Source organism: Gymnoscopelus microlampas (assembly GCF_963454915.1).
Source record: "Gymnoscopelus microlampas genome assembly, chromosome: 2".
Lineage (NCBI taxonomy): Eukaryota > Metazoa > Chordata > Actinopteri > Myctophiformes > Myctophidae > Gymnoscopelus > Gymnoscopelus microlampas.
Window position 1 is genome coordinate 38,764,440 of NC_139939.1, and position 20,000 is coordinate 38,784,439.

General features: G+C 44.1%; 1 protein-coding gene across 6 annotated transcripts in view; it reads left to right on the forward strand.

Annotated features, from left to right (window-relative positions):
* The window catches only part of lrba (LPS-responsive vesicle trafficking, beach and anchor containing), a 294,320-nt gene that overhangs the window by 94,582 nt on the left and 179,738 nt on the right, over positions 1-20,000 (forward strand). For 2 of the 6 annotated variants that reach the window (XM_084068296.1, XM_084068298.1), the window contains exons 30-33: positions 7,973-8,154; positions 11,315-11,408; positions 12,688-12,821; positions 14,090-14,151. In XM_084068296.1, coding sequence (XP_083924422.1) covers positions 7,973-8,154; positions 11,315-11,408; positions 12,688-12,821; positions 14,090-14,151 — 472 coding nt within the window. The remainder of the gene's footprint in view (positions 1-7,972; positions 8,155-11,314; positions 11,409-12,687; positions 12,822-14,089; positions 14,152-20,000) is intronic. The other 4 variants (XM_084068299.1, XM_084068300.1, XM_084068297.1 and 1 more) reach the window with 3 other exon arrangements.

Genomic DNA, 20,000 nt, shown 5'->3' on the forward strand with positions numbered 1-20,000 from the left:
GAAGCACTGGACTCCTTCTCTCCAGCTAAGTTCCGTTCCAAACACAATTCATTTCATTTTCAAACTGCAAGGGAGATGTGGATTTACAGACAAATAATAACTATAAACTATAAATAAACTACGTTTCATACCATGTTCTATCCATCAAAACAATGAACACACTACTTAAACATAAATCTGACCTGAGTTGGCTCTGTAACCGAGTCGCTCTTTTTCCCTGTTCTACACTAAATCTCTGTGTTGAAAATAACCCATAGATCAGCTATTTTCACTGAATGTTTGCCCCAAAATAGGGACGCTCTGTTTCATGTGGTTAATATCTAATTCATTAGCTGGTTCTAACCACTCACTCTAACCACATGTTCAGCTGTCATTATCAGTGATCTTCTCCAGCTAACCAGTGCATTAGTACAGCAATGCTCCCACTGCATTTTGCGCCCACACACCCTCGCCAAAACATGCAAAACTGGAACGCGCACGCACACAACCTATGGTAGTTAGAATGGGGAGTGTAGAGAGTGAAGTGTCCCTGTTTGTCCTGTGATTTATTTATGAGCAGAGACCTGCTGGATCTTTCCCATCTCCTACCACCACAACACACACACACACACACACACACACACACACACACACACACACACACACACACACACACACACACACACACACACACACACACACACACACACACACACACACACACACACACACACACACACACACACACACACACACACAGCCTTGTCCCTGTTATGACAAGCCAGTGTGCAAATATTTGCTGACACTAACCAGACGCTAAACAGTGTCATTGTACGTGCATAGTGATTTAGGCTGCACGGTCATGGAGAACATGCAAGTGTTAGACATGAGGATAACATGGTGGATTTGTTTGCATTCCTGTGTGAGAGGTGGACATGACGATGAGTCAAATCGCACAATGAACAACTTGCTGTGCAGAAGGATTACAAAGACAAACACCATGTTTTGTTAGTTTTTTTGCCAGACCCTTGGGGGTGGCTGGCCTGTAGTACTGAATCTGAATGTCAATGTTGTTTTGTGACTGACTACCCTGATGTTGAAAGATGCATGTGCATATTGTATAGTTGACTCTAAGGAAAGAGTCAACAAAACAATCTGTTGTTGGTAACATGCTAGATATCCTACAATCCTGTATGTCTACCTTGCTTCAATGGGCAAATGCCTTTCCAGATATACTAGGTAATGTTAGCTAGCTACTTCCTTTTAACTAAACTGCTAAGAAAAGTTTTGAATCTAATAATAATAATAAAAAGAAAGATATCTGTGGATATTAGACAGAATCTGTAACGGCTAACATTAACATAATTACTAACCACACATGAACAATAATTTAAGTTATCAATAACCAAACAAATTAGTGGGATAAAAAAATCTGAAACTTAACATTTACAGAGGAAGCTGCTTATATTCGTACGCCCCTTCATGCTATCATGTTTGTTTGTTTATTTGTATCAGCCCCCCCCACCCACCTTTGACTTTCAAACTCTGCTGCTTTGCATTATGGGACATGTGTGTTAATGTAGTGTACATTGTTTGTTCACTACCTTTTGCGGTGCATTCTGGATCATTTTTAGTCATTCAAACATTGTAAATGCACTCACTTTGGCACTCACTTTGGTGAAATATACAAGGTTGATGTGAGGCTTGGAGGTATGCATATTCAAAATGGGAGCACTTGTTGTAGAAGAACTAACTTTTACTGCCATACCTGAGGATAATTGAATTGGCAAACAACTGGCAAGCTAACCTTTCTGAGGTTTGTCTACAGAAGTTAAATCAGGCATACTGTATACTGCACAGTATGGCCCAGTGCAAGAAATAGTGGTATTGTCACAGAGCTGCACACTTTACAGGAGAGGCCAAAAACTACAGTACGTTGTTGTTGGAAATGTCATTTAATAGATCAGCTGTCAGGCTAACCAATAGTAATGATACACGTATACCTGTAAATCCTGGTTTATTTTTACATTTAGCCTAATTTGATTTCAGCCATGATTTGTATTTAGTGAATAAGGCCCATTGAGCCTTTACACTGCAAGATAAACTAGTAGATAATAGAAATGCAAATGTTTTCACATGTATCACACAGGTTTGGTTTGGTATAGTGCTGTAGAGAGGCTGCATGATACAGGCCTGGAATACATTTCATGCACATACACACATTGTGTGACTTTCACTCAGTGGACCCACTGCCTTCAGGCCCGAAGTCTTTGCCCTCATAAATCACTGATGTCATCAGGCTAATGCCCCTCCCTCTCCTGCTATCATCATCCAATCATGGTGCAGGCCAGCGTGGGATGTCATGGGGGTTGATTGGGAAGTTGGGAAGTGTGTGTGTGTATGTGTATGTGCACATGCGTGCGTGTCTGTGGTAAGTGAATATCATTCTTGGCATTCACATGCACAGGGTTGCATGAAATGAGGGTGAAAGAGGAGATCAAAGCTCTCCTCTACTGGGGTACAGATGCACACCCACCCACCTCATGATCTCCCCCTCCCTCTCCCTTCACATGAATAAGCCATGAGGTTAACACACAGGATAATGTAGGGGTGCAGGCACGCACACATGCACACACTACACAATGGCTTTAAACCTTTACGCAAAAGGAAACACACACACGCTACTCACACAAACTCACACTGACACGCCAGACCTTTACGTGAACACACACACACACACACACACACACACACACACACACACACACACACACACACACACACACACACACACACACACACACACACACACACACACACACACACACACACACACACACACACACACACACACACACTCATTCTATCTCTCTCTCTCCCTCTCTCTCTCACACTCTTAATCAGTGACACTGAACCACTTTGATGCTACTTCCAGTGCTGGTTTGACTGAAATAGCAGAGATTACTGGAATCACAGTGTTGACTCACTAGACCTGTGTTAGTTAAAGCCTCTGAATTATTCAGCTAGAGTTCCACACACACACACACACACACACACACACACACACACACACACACACACACACACACACACACACACACGCATTAACACTCAGTCTTTCACACAAATATATAGACACATTTAACACGGCAAACACACAAGCATGCACACACTTCTGTTTGTGTTCAAATTCATGTTCACACACACGCACACACACACACACACACACACACACACACACACACACACACACACACACACACACACACACACACACACACACACACACACACACACACACACACACACACACACACACACACATACACAACCCACTCTCTCTCTCCCAGGCCGCCCTGGGCTGCTGTTAGTGGGCTGAACAGGGCTGTTGACGGCTGATTAATCGACTGGGGCGTCCTACTCAGGATAAGTGTGGCTAATGACCTGCTGAATAATTTACTGGGCCAGAGCTGGAGAACAGATGGAAGACCAAACACGCATGCTCATACAAACACACATGAACAACTATATACTCAAATAAACTCTAACTGTAATCAGACACACACACACACACACACACACACACACACACACACACACACACACACACACACACACACACTCTTACGCTGCTTTGTTTAGGTACTGTATGTACATATATGCACTGAAGGTCTGTCTACAGATGGACCTTCATGTATCCATGCATACATTCTTGCACACACACACACACACACACACACACACACACACACACACACACACACACACACACACACCCCCCAGCCTTTGGCATAGCCAGTGTAGTTCCATCACCAGGGGTCTACTCTCCCTCTCCCTCCCCACTGTCGACACCTCTCTCCTGGGGTGCTTCACGTCACCACCGCCCCTCTCCCCTGATACCAGACCATCACTGTCCCAACCGCTGGTCACTATCTGAACACAAGACCAGCTCACCAGATCCTACAACAGTAGTGTACCATTATGTCTGCTGAACGCATGTATGTTTCCATTCTGACCCAAAACATCTGATTTTATAGACCATATTCAGATGTAATGGAGGCCATTTTGATTTTTAGCCTTACTTGGGGATGGTGTGGGAACCATGTCACTGGGGGTCTCCCGAGTATAACATCAATTAATACAACTTAACGCTACCGCTAGTGTTTGGTACATGGTCACAGCCACAATGTGTACATTGAGGCAGGGTATCCAGCTCACTACTTCATTTTGAAGTGCCCTTGAGCAAGATGCTGAACCGCTCTAATGCTTCTATCACTCAGCTCCATATTATGATTGATTGAATACTTTATTAACAGTTTGCAAAGACAAGCACAGGGAAGTACTGTTCAATACAAGGTCTTTTAAGAGGATTTTAAACCCAAGAAAGCACTATGGCTTGTTTCCATTGGGGTCCTTTGTACTGGCCACAAAAGGGGGCATGCCCATATATGGCCATATACTAATGACATCAGTGATCTCGATTTATGCCCATAAAAGCGACAAGGACTGACAGATACAAAGATCTCAATATATGCCGGCCATATCAGTCGGCTCGGCTGTGCAACGTAGGTGTGAGGGCCGCGTAGCTGCCTGAACCTCAAGTTTCCATTAGTTGTGAAACATTTTGAAAGCGGTTGAGTCCATCTGTGTATTTCTATATATTTTTTTAGCTTTTGACTAAACAACAATAACTACAATGGGTCCACTGGAACACAGGATCTTTTTCCATTTCCTGAAAAGTAACGTTTTTTTTTAACCTACAGGAACACAGGATCTTAACTGAAACCAGGAAGCACTGGTTGTTTCAGCGAACTGTGTTTTATAGAGATTTGTGTGTGTGTGTGTGTGTGTGTGTGTGTGTGTGTGTGTGTGTGCGTGTGCGCGTGCACGTGCACGTGCATAACCGTACGTGTATGACATGAGCATATGCATCTACCTCTCGTGCAGTTAGATATATCAGGGTTGTAACTAGTGCCATCTTTTGTGCATTTCCGTTACTCCGGCAGTATAGATCACTCCCATGTTCTAACATACACACTAACTTTTAATACATCTCATCTGCTGTCTTAAATCAACCTGGAGCAGCCTTTGATACCTGGGCCAGCTTTCTGTCTGTTTGTCTGTCTGTGCTACTGGGAGCCAGAGCCCACTCCTGCAGTATGTCCTACCTGTGTGTGTGTGTGTGTGTGTGTGTGTGTGTGTGTGTGTGTGTGTGTGTGTGTGTGTGTGTGTGTGTGTGTGTGTGTGTGTGTGTGTGTGTGTGTGTGTGTGTGTGTGTGTGTGTGTGTGTGTGTGTGTGTGTGTGTGTGTGTGTGTGTGTGTGTGTGAGAGAGAGGGAGAGAGAAAGAAAGCGCATTTTATGAATGTAAAAAAAAAGACTACGTATGAACGTATGTCTCTGTTCTTAATGCAAATGTTTTTCAACATGTCTCAGTGTCTAGGTATGTACTTGTATCTTTTCATGTGATGTGCTTAGGATGCATGCATGATGTTTGTGTGTGTGTGTGTGTGTGTGTGTGTGTGTGTGTGTGTGTGTGTGTGTGTGTGTGTGTGTGTGTGTGTGTGTGTGTGTGTGTGTGTGTGTGTGTGTGTGTGTGTGTGTGTGTGTGTGTGTGTGTGTGTGTGAGAGGGGGTGCCTGTGCTCCCTGTGTCAGCACTGATAAGCAGCACCAGGCCTCTCTTTGATTGTGGCCAGTGGTCTGTCAGAGCCCCTGCTCTAAACTGACAGCTTATCTCCATACTGCTTCCACTCCTCTTCAAGTCTCTCTCTCTCTCTCTCTCTCTCTCTCTCTCCCCCCCCCTCCCTCCTGTTCAGCTAGAGACAGGTTGACTCTCATATCACTGTAGTAATAAAAACAAAATCTAACCTTAGTTTAATTGGCAAATGTTGTCTGACCATGGAGACTAACACCCTGCTTCCCACAGATGCTCAACTAGGAGCTGCCCAGTAGCCACAGACTTTTAACAGGTGGACACTGAATAGCTCCACTGGAACAATTTAGGGGTCAAGTGTCTTTTTGGAGTGCACACTGACAGTAGCTGTTTTTTTGAGCGATGGGATCATAATAAAGGTAGTTGCTCCTGAACCAGTAGTATCATACCTGCCAGAGCTGTGCAGAGCTGATCTATGTTCAGGTAATTCAATGGGTTGTGTGTAGTCATTATGTTTGAGATGGTTAGTTTTAGGGCTGTCCCCGACTCAGGATTTATTGAGTCGACTGAGAGTCGCGGGTTTAACGCAGAGTCGACAGAGTCGTTTTTTAAGGTAAAAAAAAAAGAAGCATGCAGCAAGTGCTAACTGCTTTAAAGAGTAAACGCTGGACCTTTTTAGGGTCTGTGTCCTCGAAATGCTTCCAAATTTGGTGTTTTCACTTTCGCTTTCACTTTTCACCCGCGATATAACCACTCCTCCACTTCTTGCAACGCGTGCTACTCCTGCTAGTTTACCGCGCGTGCACCCCCCCCCCCCCAAAGGAATGCGAGTCGACGTCAGGCTCCTCGCCCGACACGTCGACTTTTAGGGGACAACCCTAGTTAGTTTCAGGTACAACTTCAAAATGGCTGTGGTTAAGCATTGGGTTACAGAAAGTTAAGTTTAGATATATAAGTTTATAAAGGTTGTGTTCAAGCATTAGGTTACAGATGGTTGTTGTTGATGTCTGTGACGTCGGTCATCTATTACATATCATATGACATATGTGTCCATATTACGGCACGGTTTCAGCCCGATCCGACTATTGTTGACTTCCGTCAGAAAATGATTAAAGTCAAGTGCTTAAAAAATATAAAATCTGATCAAAATTGTATGTGGAAGTACTTCATTGGCCAATGGCCTACTGGTACCGTGCACAAGAAAAATGACACTGATTGGTCCAGCGGTTTGTGATATTAGCCCTGGACAATCACACAGACAGACACACAGTCTCACAGACAGACCCTCTCGTAAGACTTCTCTGCCTCTTTCAGAGCCCCGTCATAAAAACGAATCTATAATCCATGTAATATGGTGTCATTAAAATTATTGGGTCCAGACTTAACGGCCAGTGCAAAATCGGGGCCTCAATACAAAACCCATTAAGAAGTTTTACTCTATAGGATAGTATCAGACAGATATAACAGATTACCATATTATCCTGCATGACTGACTGCTGCAGGGAGTCCATTGATTGGACGGAAGATGGATGTGGCCATTCCGGAATATTCTGTGTCAGGAAAATGGTCTCCTAATTACTCTTCCTCTGCCTAATGGGCTGCTGTCCCACATGGTTGCTGTTCTGACCGCCATGTGCAGAGTGCCAAAATCAGCGCTTTTCTCAGCATAGTCCCACAAAGTCTCTAATTTGTATGTTTATGCTCATATCATATATATTGGCAGTGGTGGAAAAAGTACTCACATTTTTCACTTGAGTAAAAGTCAATACTGCAATATAGAAATACTCTGTTACAAGTAAAAGTCCGGAATTCAAAATGTCTTTTGTAAAAAGAACAAAAGTATTGGCATCAAAATGTACAAAAAGTAAAAGTACTCATTATGCAGAATGTCCCATTTCAAGTTTTCAAATGTATGAACTTATTTTGAAAATAGCAGATCTACAAGCACACAATGTGTCGCATCGCGACGGATTGTGAGCTTGTAGATCGGCTATTTTCAAATGGCCGAAATGTATATAGGGCTGAAGTGGTTTATGTATGTTTTGTAATGATAATCTAAATCTACAAAGTAAGTAGTAACTAAAGATTTCAAATAATTGTAGTGGAGTAAAGAGTACAATATTTGGATCCAAGATGTAGAGGAGTAGAAGTAAAAGTATTGGAAATTGGAAATACTCAAGTAAAGAACAGATACCTCAAAATTGTACTTGAGTACAGTACTTGAGTAAATGTATTTAATTACTTTCCACCACTGTATGTTGGTTTTCAAACAACATGTTTCGCACAAGGTTTCTTCAGGTTCGTCGCCATACAAACGGTGGTCTGTTGTGTCTTTTTACAGGAGTGTTGTCGTGGGCCCCAAGAAAGCGGGTCTGACTCCGTCTCCAGGCTCCTCCTCTGCTGCTGCAGCTGTCCCATCGGCCACTGCGGCGGCCTCCGTCTCTGCCAGCACGCCCATCAACAACGTCGCCGTGGTTTCTGCTGGCGATGCTTCCCAGGGCACCTCGGCAGAGTCCACAGCTGGTGAGTGTGTGCCACACAACTTACACTGGTTGGCTCTAACACTAATCACACACGCAGACACACACGCATGCATACACACACACACACTCACACACACACACACACACACACACACACACACACACACACACACACACACACACACACACACACACACACACACACACACACACACACATGCGCATATATAAAGCCTAATATACTCCATCGTACTGCACATTATTAGCTTGAAAATCTGCTATTTTCAGAAAGCGACACATTTGTATGATCGAGTGTAATTTAAGCTTGCTTTGTGAAGTCTCAGAGGTGGGCTGTGGACAGAGGTGGGCTGTAGGTCTGCCTGCCTACCTATGACATCATCAATGGGGATTCCAACCTAATAGAATCTACAGCCTTGGGGGCGCCCGCTGGCCTAGTGGTCCAGGCGCATACCACTTACGCTGCTAATTCAGCTTGACAGCGTGTTGTGGGTTCGACTCCCGATCCCGACGACCTTTGCTGTGTGTCACCCCCCCATCTCTCTCCCCATTTCCTGTCAGCCTACTTTCCTATCAATAAAGGCAGAAAAAGGCCCAAAAAAATATCTTAAAAAAAAGAAAGAATATACAGCCTCTCTTCTCCTGGAAAATTGGCATGCTGAAATAGAAGCCTTGTTCTTGTATAAAATAAATCATTTTGAGCACGCAGAAATGGTTCCATTTTATAATGAGCATTATTGATGACTAATTAAATGAAGATAAGGTTGAAAATGGGTGACGTACACCTTTTAAGTACTGTATCTAACATTCAGTCTGTCTTTCTGTCTCTAAAAAATGTTCAAGTTGATGTTACATTGATGACATCTTAAGTCATGATTAGGCCTGCTTGGCACATATAGGCCAGGCCTAGAACCTTGTAAATGCACAGGAAGTGGAATATATTGGCCTGTATTCATAATATTCATTGATGATGAGTGTGCAGTATAAACTGTGGTCAGACGGTCAACATTTGCTTTTCTCTTTCATGTTTGAGGGTTCAGTGTATATGTATTTGTAGGGTGTGTGTTAATAAGCGCATGTGTATGAATCTGTCACGTGTGTGCGTGTGTGTGTGAATGTGTCATGTTTTCTCACTGAGGAGTGTGTCTCTGTGTGTTTAAGGGAGGCGGGGGGGGGGGGGGGGGGGGGGGGGCGGGGGTGTTACTTGAAAAGAGGGTTTGTGTGTTATAGGAGGATGTGTGTGTGTGTGTGTGTGTGTGTGTGTGTGTGTGTGTGTGTGTGTGTGCGTGCTTGTGAATAATGACCACACTGCATGGGCTGCTGTACGAAAGAGAGTAAAGCATGCCTGAGTAAATATGTAGCTGTGTGCGTACATGTACATCCATGTAACTGTGTGTGTGTGTGTGTGTGGGTATGCTCAGCTTCTGTCTGTGTTTGTTCAGTGTGTATTAGCTGTGTGTGTGTGTGTGTGTGTGTGTGTGTGTGTGTGTGTGTGTGTGTGTGTGTGTGTGTGTGTGTGTGTTTTAGTGAGAGCAGTGGGAGGACTAATGGAGATCAGTTCATTTACTCCTCTCTGTTTGAAGGAGCTACTTCAACTCCAGAGGGAGGCTCCCAGCAGGCCCACATGGCTGCTTAACACACACACACACACACACACACACACACACACACACACACACACACACACACACACACACACACACACACACACACACACACACACACACACACACACATTCCAGTCTGCTCCACTCTCCTCTCCCTGTCATTCCATAAGAGTTATCCCTGCTTGGAGACTGTCCCGGTTGGAAAAACAAGCTCTCCCTCCCTGCAAAACAGCAGAGGAATCCCCCCTCTGCGTCTCCTGCTCCATATTCTGCTGGGCATTGCCTGTATTTATGAGCCACACTGAAGTGAATTTACAGGCAGATCAATCAAACAGCCACTCTGTACCCTGCGTGTCTCCGTCCCACAAATGCAGTCGTAAAAGCTTCTTTATTTTCAAGTTGTGTAATCAAACGGTCACACAGAAATGTGCAGAAGGAGTTAATTGGTATGTAAACGACCTATGGAATAAAACTAATTGAATAGTAATTGGAGCATTACTTACTTCATATTGCGTTTTGCACTCCGTCTCAGCTGCAGCCGCTGTAGAACTAAATTCAAAACATTTTGACGTCAAAGAAGTTATAAAACTGGTCGGAAAGTATTTGGTATTAAATGAGAAGTTTTTGTTTTTGTTTTAGTTAAATTAGTTAAATGAACACTGAGGATTCTACTGTGTAACATTTCGTATGGAACAGCATTGTGTGATATAGATTTATTGTTTTGATATAATATAATCCAAAAGGATTACAGGCCAAAATATAATTAATATTGGTATATGAAGACATTTTTAAATTAATTGAATAAAATCAAACCAAATAGACCCTTAAGGAGAAGAGTTAACCACTTAAGCCCTACTGTATATACCTTCATGTACGCCAAATAGCGTAAATGGCTACACGCTCATAACCCTTCTTGATGCTTTTGGAGCTTGTAAATCGTCTACTTTAGCTATTTTATTAAAAGATTTTAAATATTTTTGAAAATGTCAGAAAAATCTTGACATAAAAAAACGGAATTGCTGAAATGAAAACCTGGGCCTGTACTGTGTACTTTTCCAGTCAAAGTGGCTGTGAGAGGTGTGAGTGGTACTGCCGTAGGAAGACGTATAGTGCCAGGAGTACATCATGTGTTATCTACACATAAAATTACACTACACTCACAGCCTGCTTGTCCTGCAGGGCCATAAATCCAGCCCTATTCTCTACATTTGAATGGAGACCACTGTATTATTTCATAGAAGGACGTCTGTGCACAGATTTATGGCGCTGCCCTGTCGCTCGCTGGTGTAATGTATTGGTGTGTGTGTGTGTGTGTGTGTGAGTGTGCGTGTGTGTGTGAGAGAGAGAGAGAAGGAGAGCTACAGTAGAGAGACGGTTGCGTGTTTACATGCATGCATACTGTACGTATGTTTGTTGCTGGGCTTGTGTGTGCATTTGTCTGTATTTGTATGTGTGTGTGTGTCTGGGTGTCTGTCTGTGTATTGTATATTTCTATATTTCTTCCTGCATGTGTGTATTAGTAGTTGTCCTGGGTCCAGAGTAGACTAATCACAGAGCTCTCTGGTTTCCTCCCAGCAGCAGCAGCAGCAGGCCAGGGTCCAGCCAGCACCAACCTGCCATCTGTCCCTACTCTCTCCCCTATGACCCAGCACACCGCCCCCAATATGAGGTGATTCATCTTCTAATGCATGCACACACACACACACACACACACACACACACACACACACACACACACACACACACACACACACACACACACACACACACACACACACACACACACACACACACACACACTGTACATTTAACATGAAACATGCAGGGCAAGCACAGAAACACACCCACGCAGACATACAGCAGAGGCATACACACTCCCATGCACAGACATAGAAAGACGCAAGCGCACACCGAGACACATGTACACACAGGACACACAAGACTGCATGATCTGCTTTCCCTTACATCTGCTGATTGTTTTTTTTGTATCTCATAAATGTCTATTACACACATGTATTAAAAGGTTTTAGTTACACTTTCTAGTGATCTTATTCCACTTGCGCTAACTGCACTTGACAATGTTTTTTTCTTTTTTTTTCTTAAGTACTGTAACAGGGTGATACTGTAGTATTACTTTGTAGCTACAATACCTTCTCACACTGGAGTAAAAGTCATTGTAAGATGTCATGATAGTTGAATTGTGTTTCTTTTATGGTGTACGTTGTGTTTTTACTGATAGTTTGTATTGTTTTATTCAACTGTGTATTAACCTACTGAAAGTTATTGTAATTATACAACTAGTCCATACCCGGGGATGTGCGCAGTCAAAGTATTTGCAGACTTTTAGTTATATATGGGCAAGGCCTGTACATACACTCACGCACACACACGCGTGGCCGCGGACCCGTTGCTCCCACAACCATGAAGAGTTGATGTTTACAACTCTACAACTCTCTTTGCCGAAAATAGGCGATCTACAAGCTCGCTTCACAATTCTGCTACTTCGCAGATCTACTATATTTGCCAATTGTCTGCATTTTATGACCAGAATAGGTTAACTCGTTTTTTGGGTAACGCACTGCCACTGTTGTGTCTGTTGTATTTAAAGCTCTATTATGTCATTTTTGTGTGTGAATATAATGTTACTTTGTCAAATCTGTATGATAGAATATGCTAGAACTTATACAATTGCGGTGGTTGTATTTGGTCTCCCTGCTCTTCTGCTGAGACATTTAGATCCTGCGTCTAGGTTGGACATGACCTTTGACACGTTCCCGTTTCTGGTTTGACACAAATTTTGACCTGAAGGTCAAAATTTCAATTTCTCCCCAGAGCAAGCAGGCAGCCTCTGTTAGCTCAGTGGTAGACATTTCAGCACTTGCACAGGGTAGAACAAGAAAATGATATAGTGCAGCTTTAATGACAGTCTTGTTTCCATGTGTGTGCAGCATCTCAGAGCGTTTGGAACATGCCCTGGAGAAGGCAGCTCCCCTGCTCAGAGAGATCTTTGTGGACTTTGCACCCTTCCTGTCCCGGACACTGCTGGGCAGCCATGGACAAGAGCTCCTCATCGAAGGCACCAGTGAGTACATTTACCTTTACAAAACAGTAAACTAGGGGTGCAACAGTTAATAAAACAATTGATTTAATCAATTATTAAAATGGGCATTGGCACAGTAGCCATAATGATGCTAATAACCCCGGGATGTAAAAAAAGGGTCTGAGTAAAGCTCATGTTATACTTTTACCCTTTTTTATATGTGTAACACACTATATATAGTTGAACATCAACATAATAATATGTATATCATACATGAGCTAGATACTGTAATTATTCATAAAATTATAGATATATCCACTTGTGACATGGCCCTTTAAGTGTAATCTAATCCCAGTCTGCTGTTAATCCAGTAGTGAGTTTAGCTCAGATCTGCTGGCCAAGCTTAAGGCTCCCAGAGGAGGGGGCAGTCAAGGTCAAAGGTCAGGCCACTAATAGGAGTGTTTGGGATGTCTGCTGCCACCAAACAAAATGGAAAGTTGATTGATAGCTGCAGCGGGAGGGGTGGTGGGGAGGAGAGTTGGTGTGCGTGTGTATACTGCGTGTGTATTCTGCCCATGTGCACATCTGTGTGTGTACGTATGCATGTTGGTTCACTTTAGTATGCAAATGCATGCATGTGTGCTAGTGTGTGTGCATGTGTTTATCTGTGTTCATATCAGACAATGCACATGTAAAGTATGTCTGTCTATTACGCACAAACAACTGACCAAATATAGGCTGGTCAGCTCTCTCTGGTCCGCTAGCTGCCGCCCCACAAACCTTGTACGTGTGTGCGCACACACACACACACACACACACACACACACACACACACACACACACACACACACACACACACCCACACCCACACCACACTCCAGGGCCCTCTGCCCTCTAAAAGCCCAGGGCTCAGCATTAAGGATCAATGAGACATATGCTGTCCATGTCTCAGCCTGTAATACAAGGCCCAAATATGTATTAGTTTACAGTAACATCATGTCGGCTCATTAGAACCCATCAATACTATCTGCTCCCCTGCAGATGGCACAAGGTTAGCCAGTCCATGTCACAATTTGCGTGTGTGTGTGTGTGTTGTGGTGTTCATCTCTCATGCCTTTTGTTAGTGCTTTCATGTGTGTGTGTTTGTACATGTACACATTCATGTGCAAAAGCACTTCATATGCATCAGTAAGAAGCATTTGATACCATGAGAAGCTAAGGAAGATAATTGTCCTTTTCTATCTGAACAGTTTTAACAGAACCCATTGATTTCCTCTGTCTGTCTTTTTTTCTCTCTCTCATTTCTCTAGGTCTGGTGTGTATGAAGTCCAGCAGCTCTGTAGTGGAGCTGGTCATGCTGCTGTGCTCTCAGGTTAGTTTGCTGTATGTGTCCTCCTTCCCTTCCCTTCCCTTCCCTCCTTCCTCCTCTACTTGTCTCCCAGCCTCCAACCATGTGAGTTATCTGCCTCAGGGTGAGTGCAGTAAATTCAGCCCCAGGTCAGAGCAGTGACTACTCTGCATCTCTTATCTTCACCACCTCCTTCTCTTGCTACCTGTTCTCCTCCCTTTTCACCACGCATCACTGCACCAAGGGAGGGCAGGCGCCGGGGATAGCAGAGAGAGAGAGAAGGCATCTTTCGGCCACAGATATCGGCTCTTGGGTCAAGGGTTGGCCGACCTGTCTGTGTCACCTCTGACCCAGAGCACGGTCCCCTTGCGGTCGGAGGCCAAGCTGACGAGAGGGGATAATGTTGATTTGATGCCTCTTTGCATCGATCCTTCCTCCCCTCCCTGTTGTCTTGTGGGTGTTTTGTTGCCAAGTTTATTTAGCTGATGGAAGGAGCCATGAATACTAATGCAAGGATCATAGACAGCAGGGTGTAGGCCAATCAATAATCAACAATATCAATACAGCACTCTAACAGAGAGACCAGAGGAGGATGGATGTCAGGGACTGAGTTGGTCGGCAATAGAGACACAGGGAGACTTTAGTGTTTGTTTAAAATAATGTTATTTTTTGTCTTCGCCAGGCCGAAAGGCATGGCCGAGACTATGTTTTGCACCCCGTCCGTCCGTGGTTCCTTCTTTGACCAGCTAATCTCCGGCACTGTTGGCTTGATCGCAGCGAAACTGTGCGCGCACACTCCCTGGATGCCAGAGCAGAATCTCAGAGCTGTGTTCCGTTTTGAACAAAATGCCTAGGAAGAAATGCCACTTGAAATTTAACATAAGTCGGCCTCCTAGTGGCGCTATAACAGGCAGATTCGTGTTTTTACCTATAGCTGCACCGATCTGTGTAAAACTTGGTATGCGCACTCCCTAGAGGCCAAGGAAAAACCTTTGCCCTGCATTTTTTTTTCTGCCATTTATAGCGCCACCAGACTTATGTAAAAAAAATATATATATATTACTCCTTCAGTTTTATCCAAATTTCACACAAATCGGTACACATGACCTCTATAGTCATGTGATCAAGACGGATCTGTTTGATTTTTTCATATTCGATCCTGATTGGCTAAGATTGACACTAAAGTTTGCAGGAGTGGCCTGTTTTGAACAAAATGCTGCAAATCATGATCGCAGCGTCCAATTGCGTTGACACTTTGCACGTACATTCGCACTACGTTTAGGAGCAAATGCCACCCTTTTAACATTGCCCTATTATAGCGCCACCAGGAGGTCGATTTTTGCAAAAAAATATATATATATTACTGCTACAAATTTTGTCCAAACATGCAAATCGGTACACATTATCTCTGTATATCAAGACGGATCCATCTGATTTTTCATATTCCATGCTGATTGGCAAATTCCGAACATTGCTGGCCCACAGTAACCTACCTGAGCTGGTGGAGACCTGTGCTCCGAGGAGCACTTTTTCTATTTTCTTTATTTTTCTTTCCTTTTCCGATTTGACAATATTCAACAAATTTCAAAATGCGGGGCCAAAACAAATGAGATCAACTTAAACAACTGAACAAAAACTGAACTGAACAGCACAAATGATCTAACCAGAATGACACATGATGGGAACGTATATATTGGGTGGTGAGATCACCACTACTAACACAAAAAGGGAGCTAGACAAAGACTACCATTTAAACACACAGTAAATAACTACAACCTAAGCCCATACAACATTAACTAAGATTAACTAATGAAATTACAATCCAACACAAAAAACGCATTTGCCCAAAACCTAATAACAAACAAGGAAATAAGCCCCTGCCCTCCCTATGGTGCAGAGAGAATGTGGTGCAGTCCAATTGTCCTCATCAGCTCTTTAAAAGCACATTGAGCAGCTGGTTCCCCTGTCTTTGGCCAGCCAATCATCTCCAGCAGTTTCCCACAGAACTGATAACTCAAAGAAAACTGAATCATCATGCAAATTCAAAAATAAAAAAAATAAAAAAAAATAAAGCAACTTACAATAATGTGTGTGGTTATGTATGTGTATAATGTAATGAATAAACCAAATAAATAAACCAAAAAGAAAAGTTACCATAAAATATATGCTGTCTCAATGTGTGGCTGCTGGGGTGGCCATCACACATCACCCCACCCCCCCACCCCTTCGGAGCTCTCGCTGGTCACATTTAGTTTGCCGGGGATGTGCTGCACTGTAAAGCGGAAGGGTTTCATGGCCAGGTACCACCTTAAGATGCGGCCATTGGTGTCCTTCATCCGCTGCATCCACTGGAGGGCTTTATGGTCAGTCTGAAGAGTGAATTCCCTCCCCAGGAGGTAATATTTGAACGAGTGGAGGTCCCACTTGATGGCCAGGGCTTCTGGGTTGTTACCCAGAGCCTGCTGAATGGCCTAAAATGCTGCTATAGTCTTCATCCACCGGAGCCGGTTGATGCACGTTTTCCCGGTCATGTCTGTGAGGACAGCAGCTCTGTCTGATAGATTGGGGATCAACAGGTGATCGATGCCCACCATGACCACGAAGGACCTCAGTTGCCTCTTGGTCTGAGGTGGAGGACAGGACTCGATCCCGTGGATTTTTTGGACCTGTGGGTTTGATCACCCCATTCCCAATAACAAACCCCAGATCGCAGACCTGGCGAAAACATACTTTGCCTGGTTAGTGGTCAGGCCCGCAGATTGGAGTCGCCCCAGAATCTTCCCCAGATGTTGGAGATGCATATAATTATGCACATGCATAATTATAACATCCTCTCAATACCTGATCCTGATCCTTAAGTCTTTGAAAGGTTGCAGGGGCTCCATGCAACCGAAATGGAAGGACCGTGAACCGGAAAAGCCCCCACAGAGCCAGAGACACTGTCAGTTCCCTAGACCGCTTGGAAAGAGACACTTGCCAGTCGCCCTTGAATAAGTCGATGGTGGTCAGGTACTTTGCCTTGCCCAGTCGCTCAATCAGGTCATCAATACGTGGTGTTGGTTAAGAATCAAACTTTGACACAGAGTCAGAGTCGACCGTGTCGGGGGGGAAAGAGAGAGAGAGAGAGAGGGAAGGAGAGCCAGAGAGGGCGATAGAAGCAAATACTAGTAGTAACGATAACAATAACAATAAATATAATAGTATAAGATAGTTTATAATAATATAATAGGCCTTACTGGAGCATTTGTCCGTAGTGTTAATTACGGAACTCGCCTTTACTTCCTGTTTATTTCCTACAGTGAAATGGCCATATCTCTGCTAGATCTATGTTCCTCTTGCTTTTAGGCAAAACAAGCCTCATTGAAACGGCCATAGCTTGTGAATGGAGGATCGCGACAGGATTTTTTCCCCCCCCTGTACTATGACAACCCTGTGCGTGTAATGAGCCGATCTCAGTGAGGACGGCGGTCACGGATAATATCACGGATAAATCCATGATTTTTCAAAGGTACAGTAAAATCGCAGTTTTTGCTGGCAGCAGTGGTTCACTATTACACTATTACTCTGGCAGTCAAAGAGTTGATATCGTCCGATAATATCGGGCGGGAGGGGGGCAATATTATCGGACATATCTAGCTGGGGTTACTTCCCTATGTGGCTGCTGGGGTGGCCATCACAATGGACATCTGGTCTTCAGGTACTTGGTGCTTCTATGAAGACCACAATTTGTAATGGAAGTATTGTCTATAGCAGCTAACTTGTTTTTCAATTAAAAAAGTACCCACAAACTGCTTATTCTCTGCTTAAGTTCTTGATGTGTGTTTAGATTATTACCTTTCAGTTCTTGCTGTAGAATACACCCTCTTACAATGTCTCTTAGTGTCGGCATTTATGGTTTTTATTGTAAAACCAAGGAATTCACAGTCAACTAGCATCTATGACGGCACATTCTCTGTAATACTGAAACAAAAATGATCCTTCTCGAGTCTCAGTTTCATACTCACACATGCAAGAACACAGATGTCACATGCACAGATACTGTAGATGCAACCGGGGCATGCATATATGTTACACAGACATGAATACACAAATCTCTCTCTTTTACACACACACACACACACACACACACACACACACACACACACACACACACACACACACACACACACACACACACACTCAGGTGTACGCTCACAGCCAAGGACAAGTAGTGTTCCTAACGGTTTGTCTTTACTATTCAAAGCAGTTCATGAAGGAAAAAACAACAAACAGATGATCAGATACTGAACCACATCTGATTAATGACACCTCGCTCAACACTTTATCAGTTTTATTTTCAAAAGAAATGGCTCCTTTCATCCGTTTTCCTTCCCCATCACCTCTCCCCGCTCCTCCTCGTCTCACCTCCACCCTATTTACTTCCCATTACTCACCTCACTTCTCCTGTGAAGCAGGTAATATAGTATAGTGAGATTGCACATCCGTTTGGGGTGACAGCGGCCATGCATGGATTTGGGCCAGTGGGACGTGAGGAGCTGGAATAAAGGGGGGAGAGAGAGAGAGAGGGGAAAACAAGAAAGTGAGAGAAGGGGGGATTGGAGAGAGGGAGAATGACAGGTCCTAATGTAGCTATTTGTCATATGTGTCAGGCTGTTGTTTAATGCTAATCTAATCAAAGGCAGAATCTGGCTGTGATTGTCCCCATGCTCAGCTCAGACCCTGCCCCCCTCCTCCCCCTATAGTCCACAGCAGTCCCAACCTGTCCTTATGTGTGTGTGTGTGTGTGCTTGTGTGTGTCTGCGTGGACACACACACACACACACACACTCTCACTCGCACATGCGCTTTGATTTTACACTAATTTCCCTCCTGTGCACCTCCTGTGTGTGCATACACACACTCTACACTAGAATAGCAGGAATTGGTCAGTGTGGTGCTGATTGCTTCAATAAATCACCCAACCAGATGTGCTCCCAGCTGATGCAGATGTAATTGTATTGTTGTGTTGAGCGGGAGGGGCTGATATGATCTACCTTTCACCAGGAAACACACTGGGCTCAATTTACAATGCATAATTGTGTATTTGTGTGTGAATGTCTAGGGGGTACATGTGTGTGTGTGTGTGTGTGTGTTTGTGTGTTCGGTATCAATGTGTGTGTGTGTGTGTGTGTGTGTGTGTGTGTGTGTGTGTGTGTGTGTGTGTGTGTGTGTGTGTGTGTGTGTGTGTGTGTGTGTGTGTGTGTGTGTGTGTGTGTGTGTGTGTGTGTGTGTGTGTGTGTGTGTGTGTGTGTGTGTGTGTGTGTGTGTGTGTGTGTGGGTTAGTGAGAGTGGAACCGGAGTCTGTGATTGATGACCTTACCTAGTAAACTTAGCCGAGGCCCTCTGGCACAGGAAACACTGGGATCTCACACACAGGAAGTGCCTCTACAGCCATCTTGTGCCTTTCTGCACCGCTAACCGAGGGCGGAGACGCAGATGATTTTGATTGATCTTCATCTCCCCTCCTCCCCCTTTCTCTCTCTCTCTCTTTCTCTCTCTCTCTCTGTCTCTCTCTCTCTCTCTCTCTGTGCGATGTGATACCATCCCAGTGAACATTTTTAATTAATTTCTCCAGCACTGTGTTGAGATGGAGTGTGTGCGGGGTCAGAGGTCCGTAGGCTAGGGGCCACAGAGGAGTTTTTAATCAGGGCTCCTGTGAAAGATGCATCGGTCCCCACATCAGGCGGCCATTGAGGAGCCGATGGTAAACAGCCATTTGATAGCGCCCCGTTTCTAAACAACTACCGCCGCGGTCCCAATTAAAGAGCCATTTTGATCAGATATTAAGTGTTGGGGTGGTGCGGGAACCTCGCTCTGATCCACTCTATTGATCC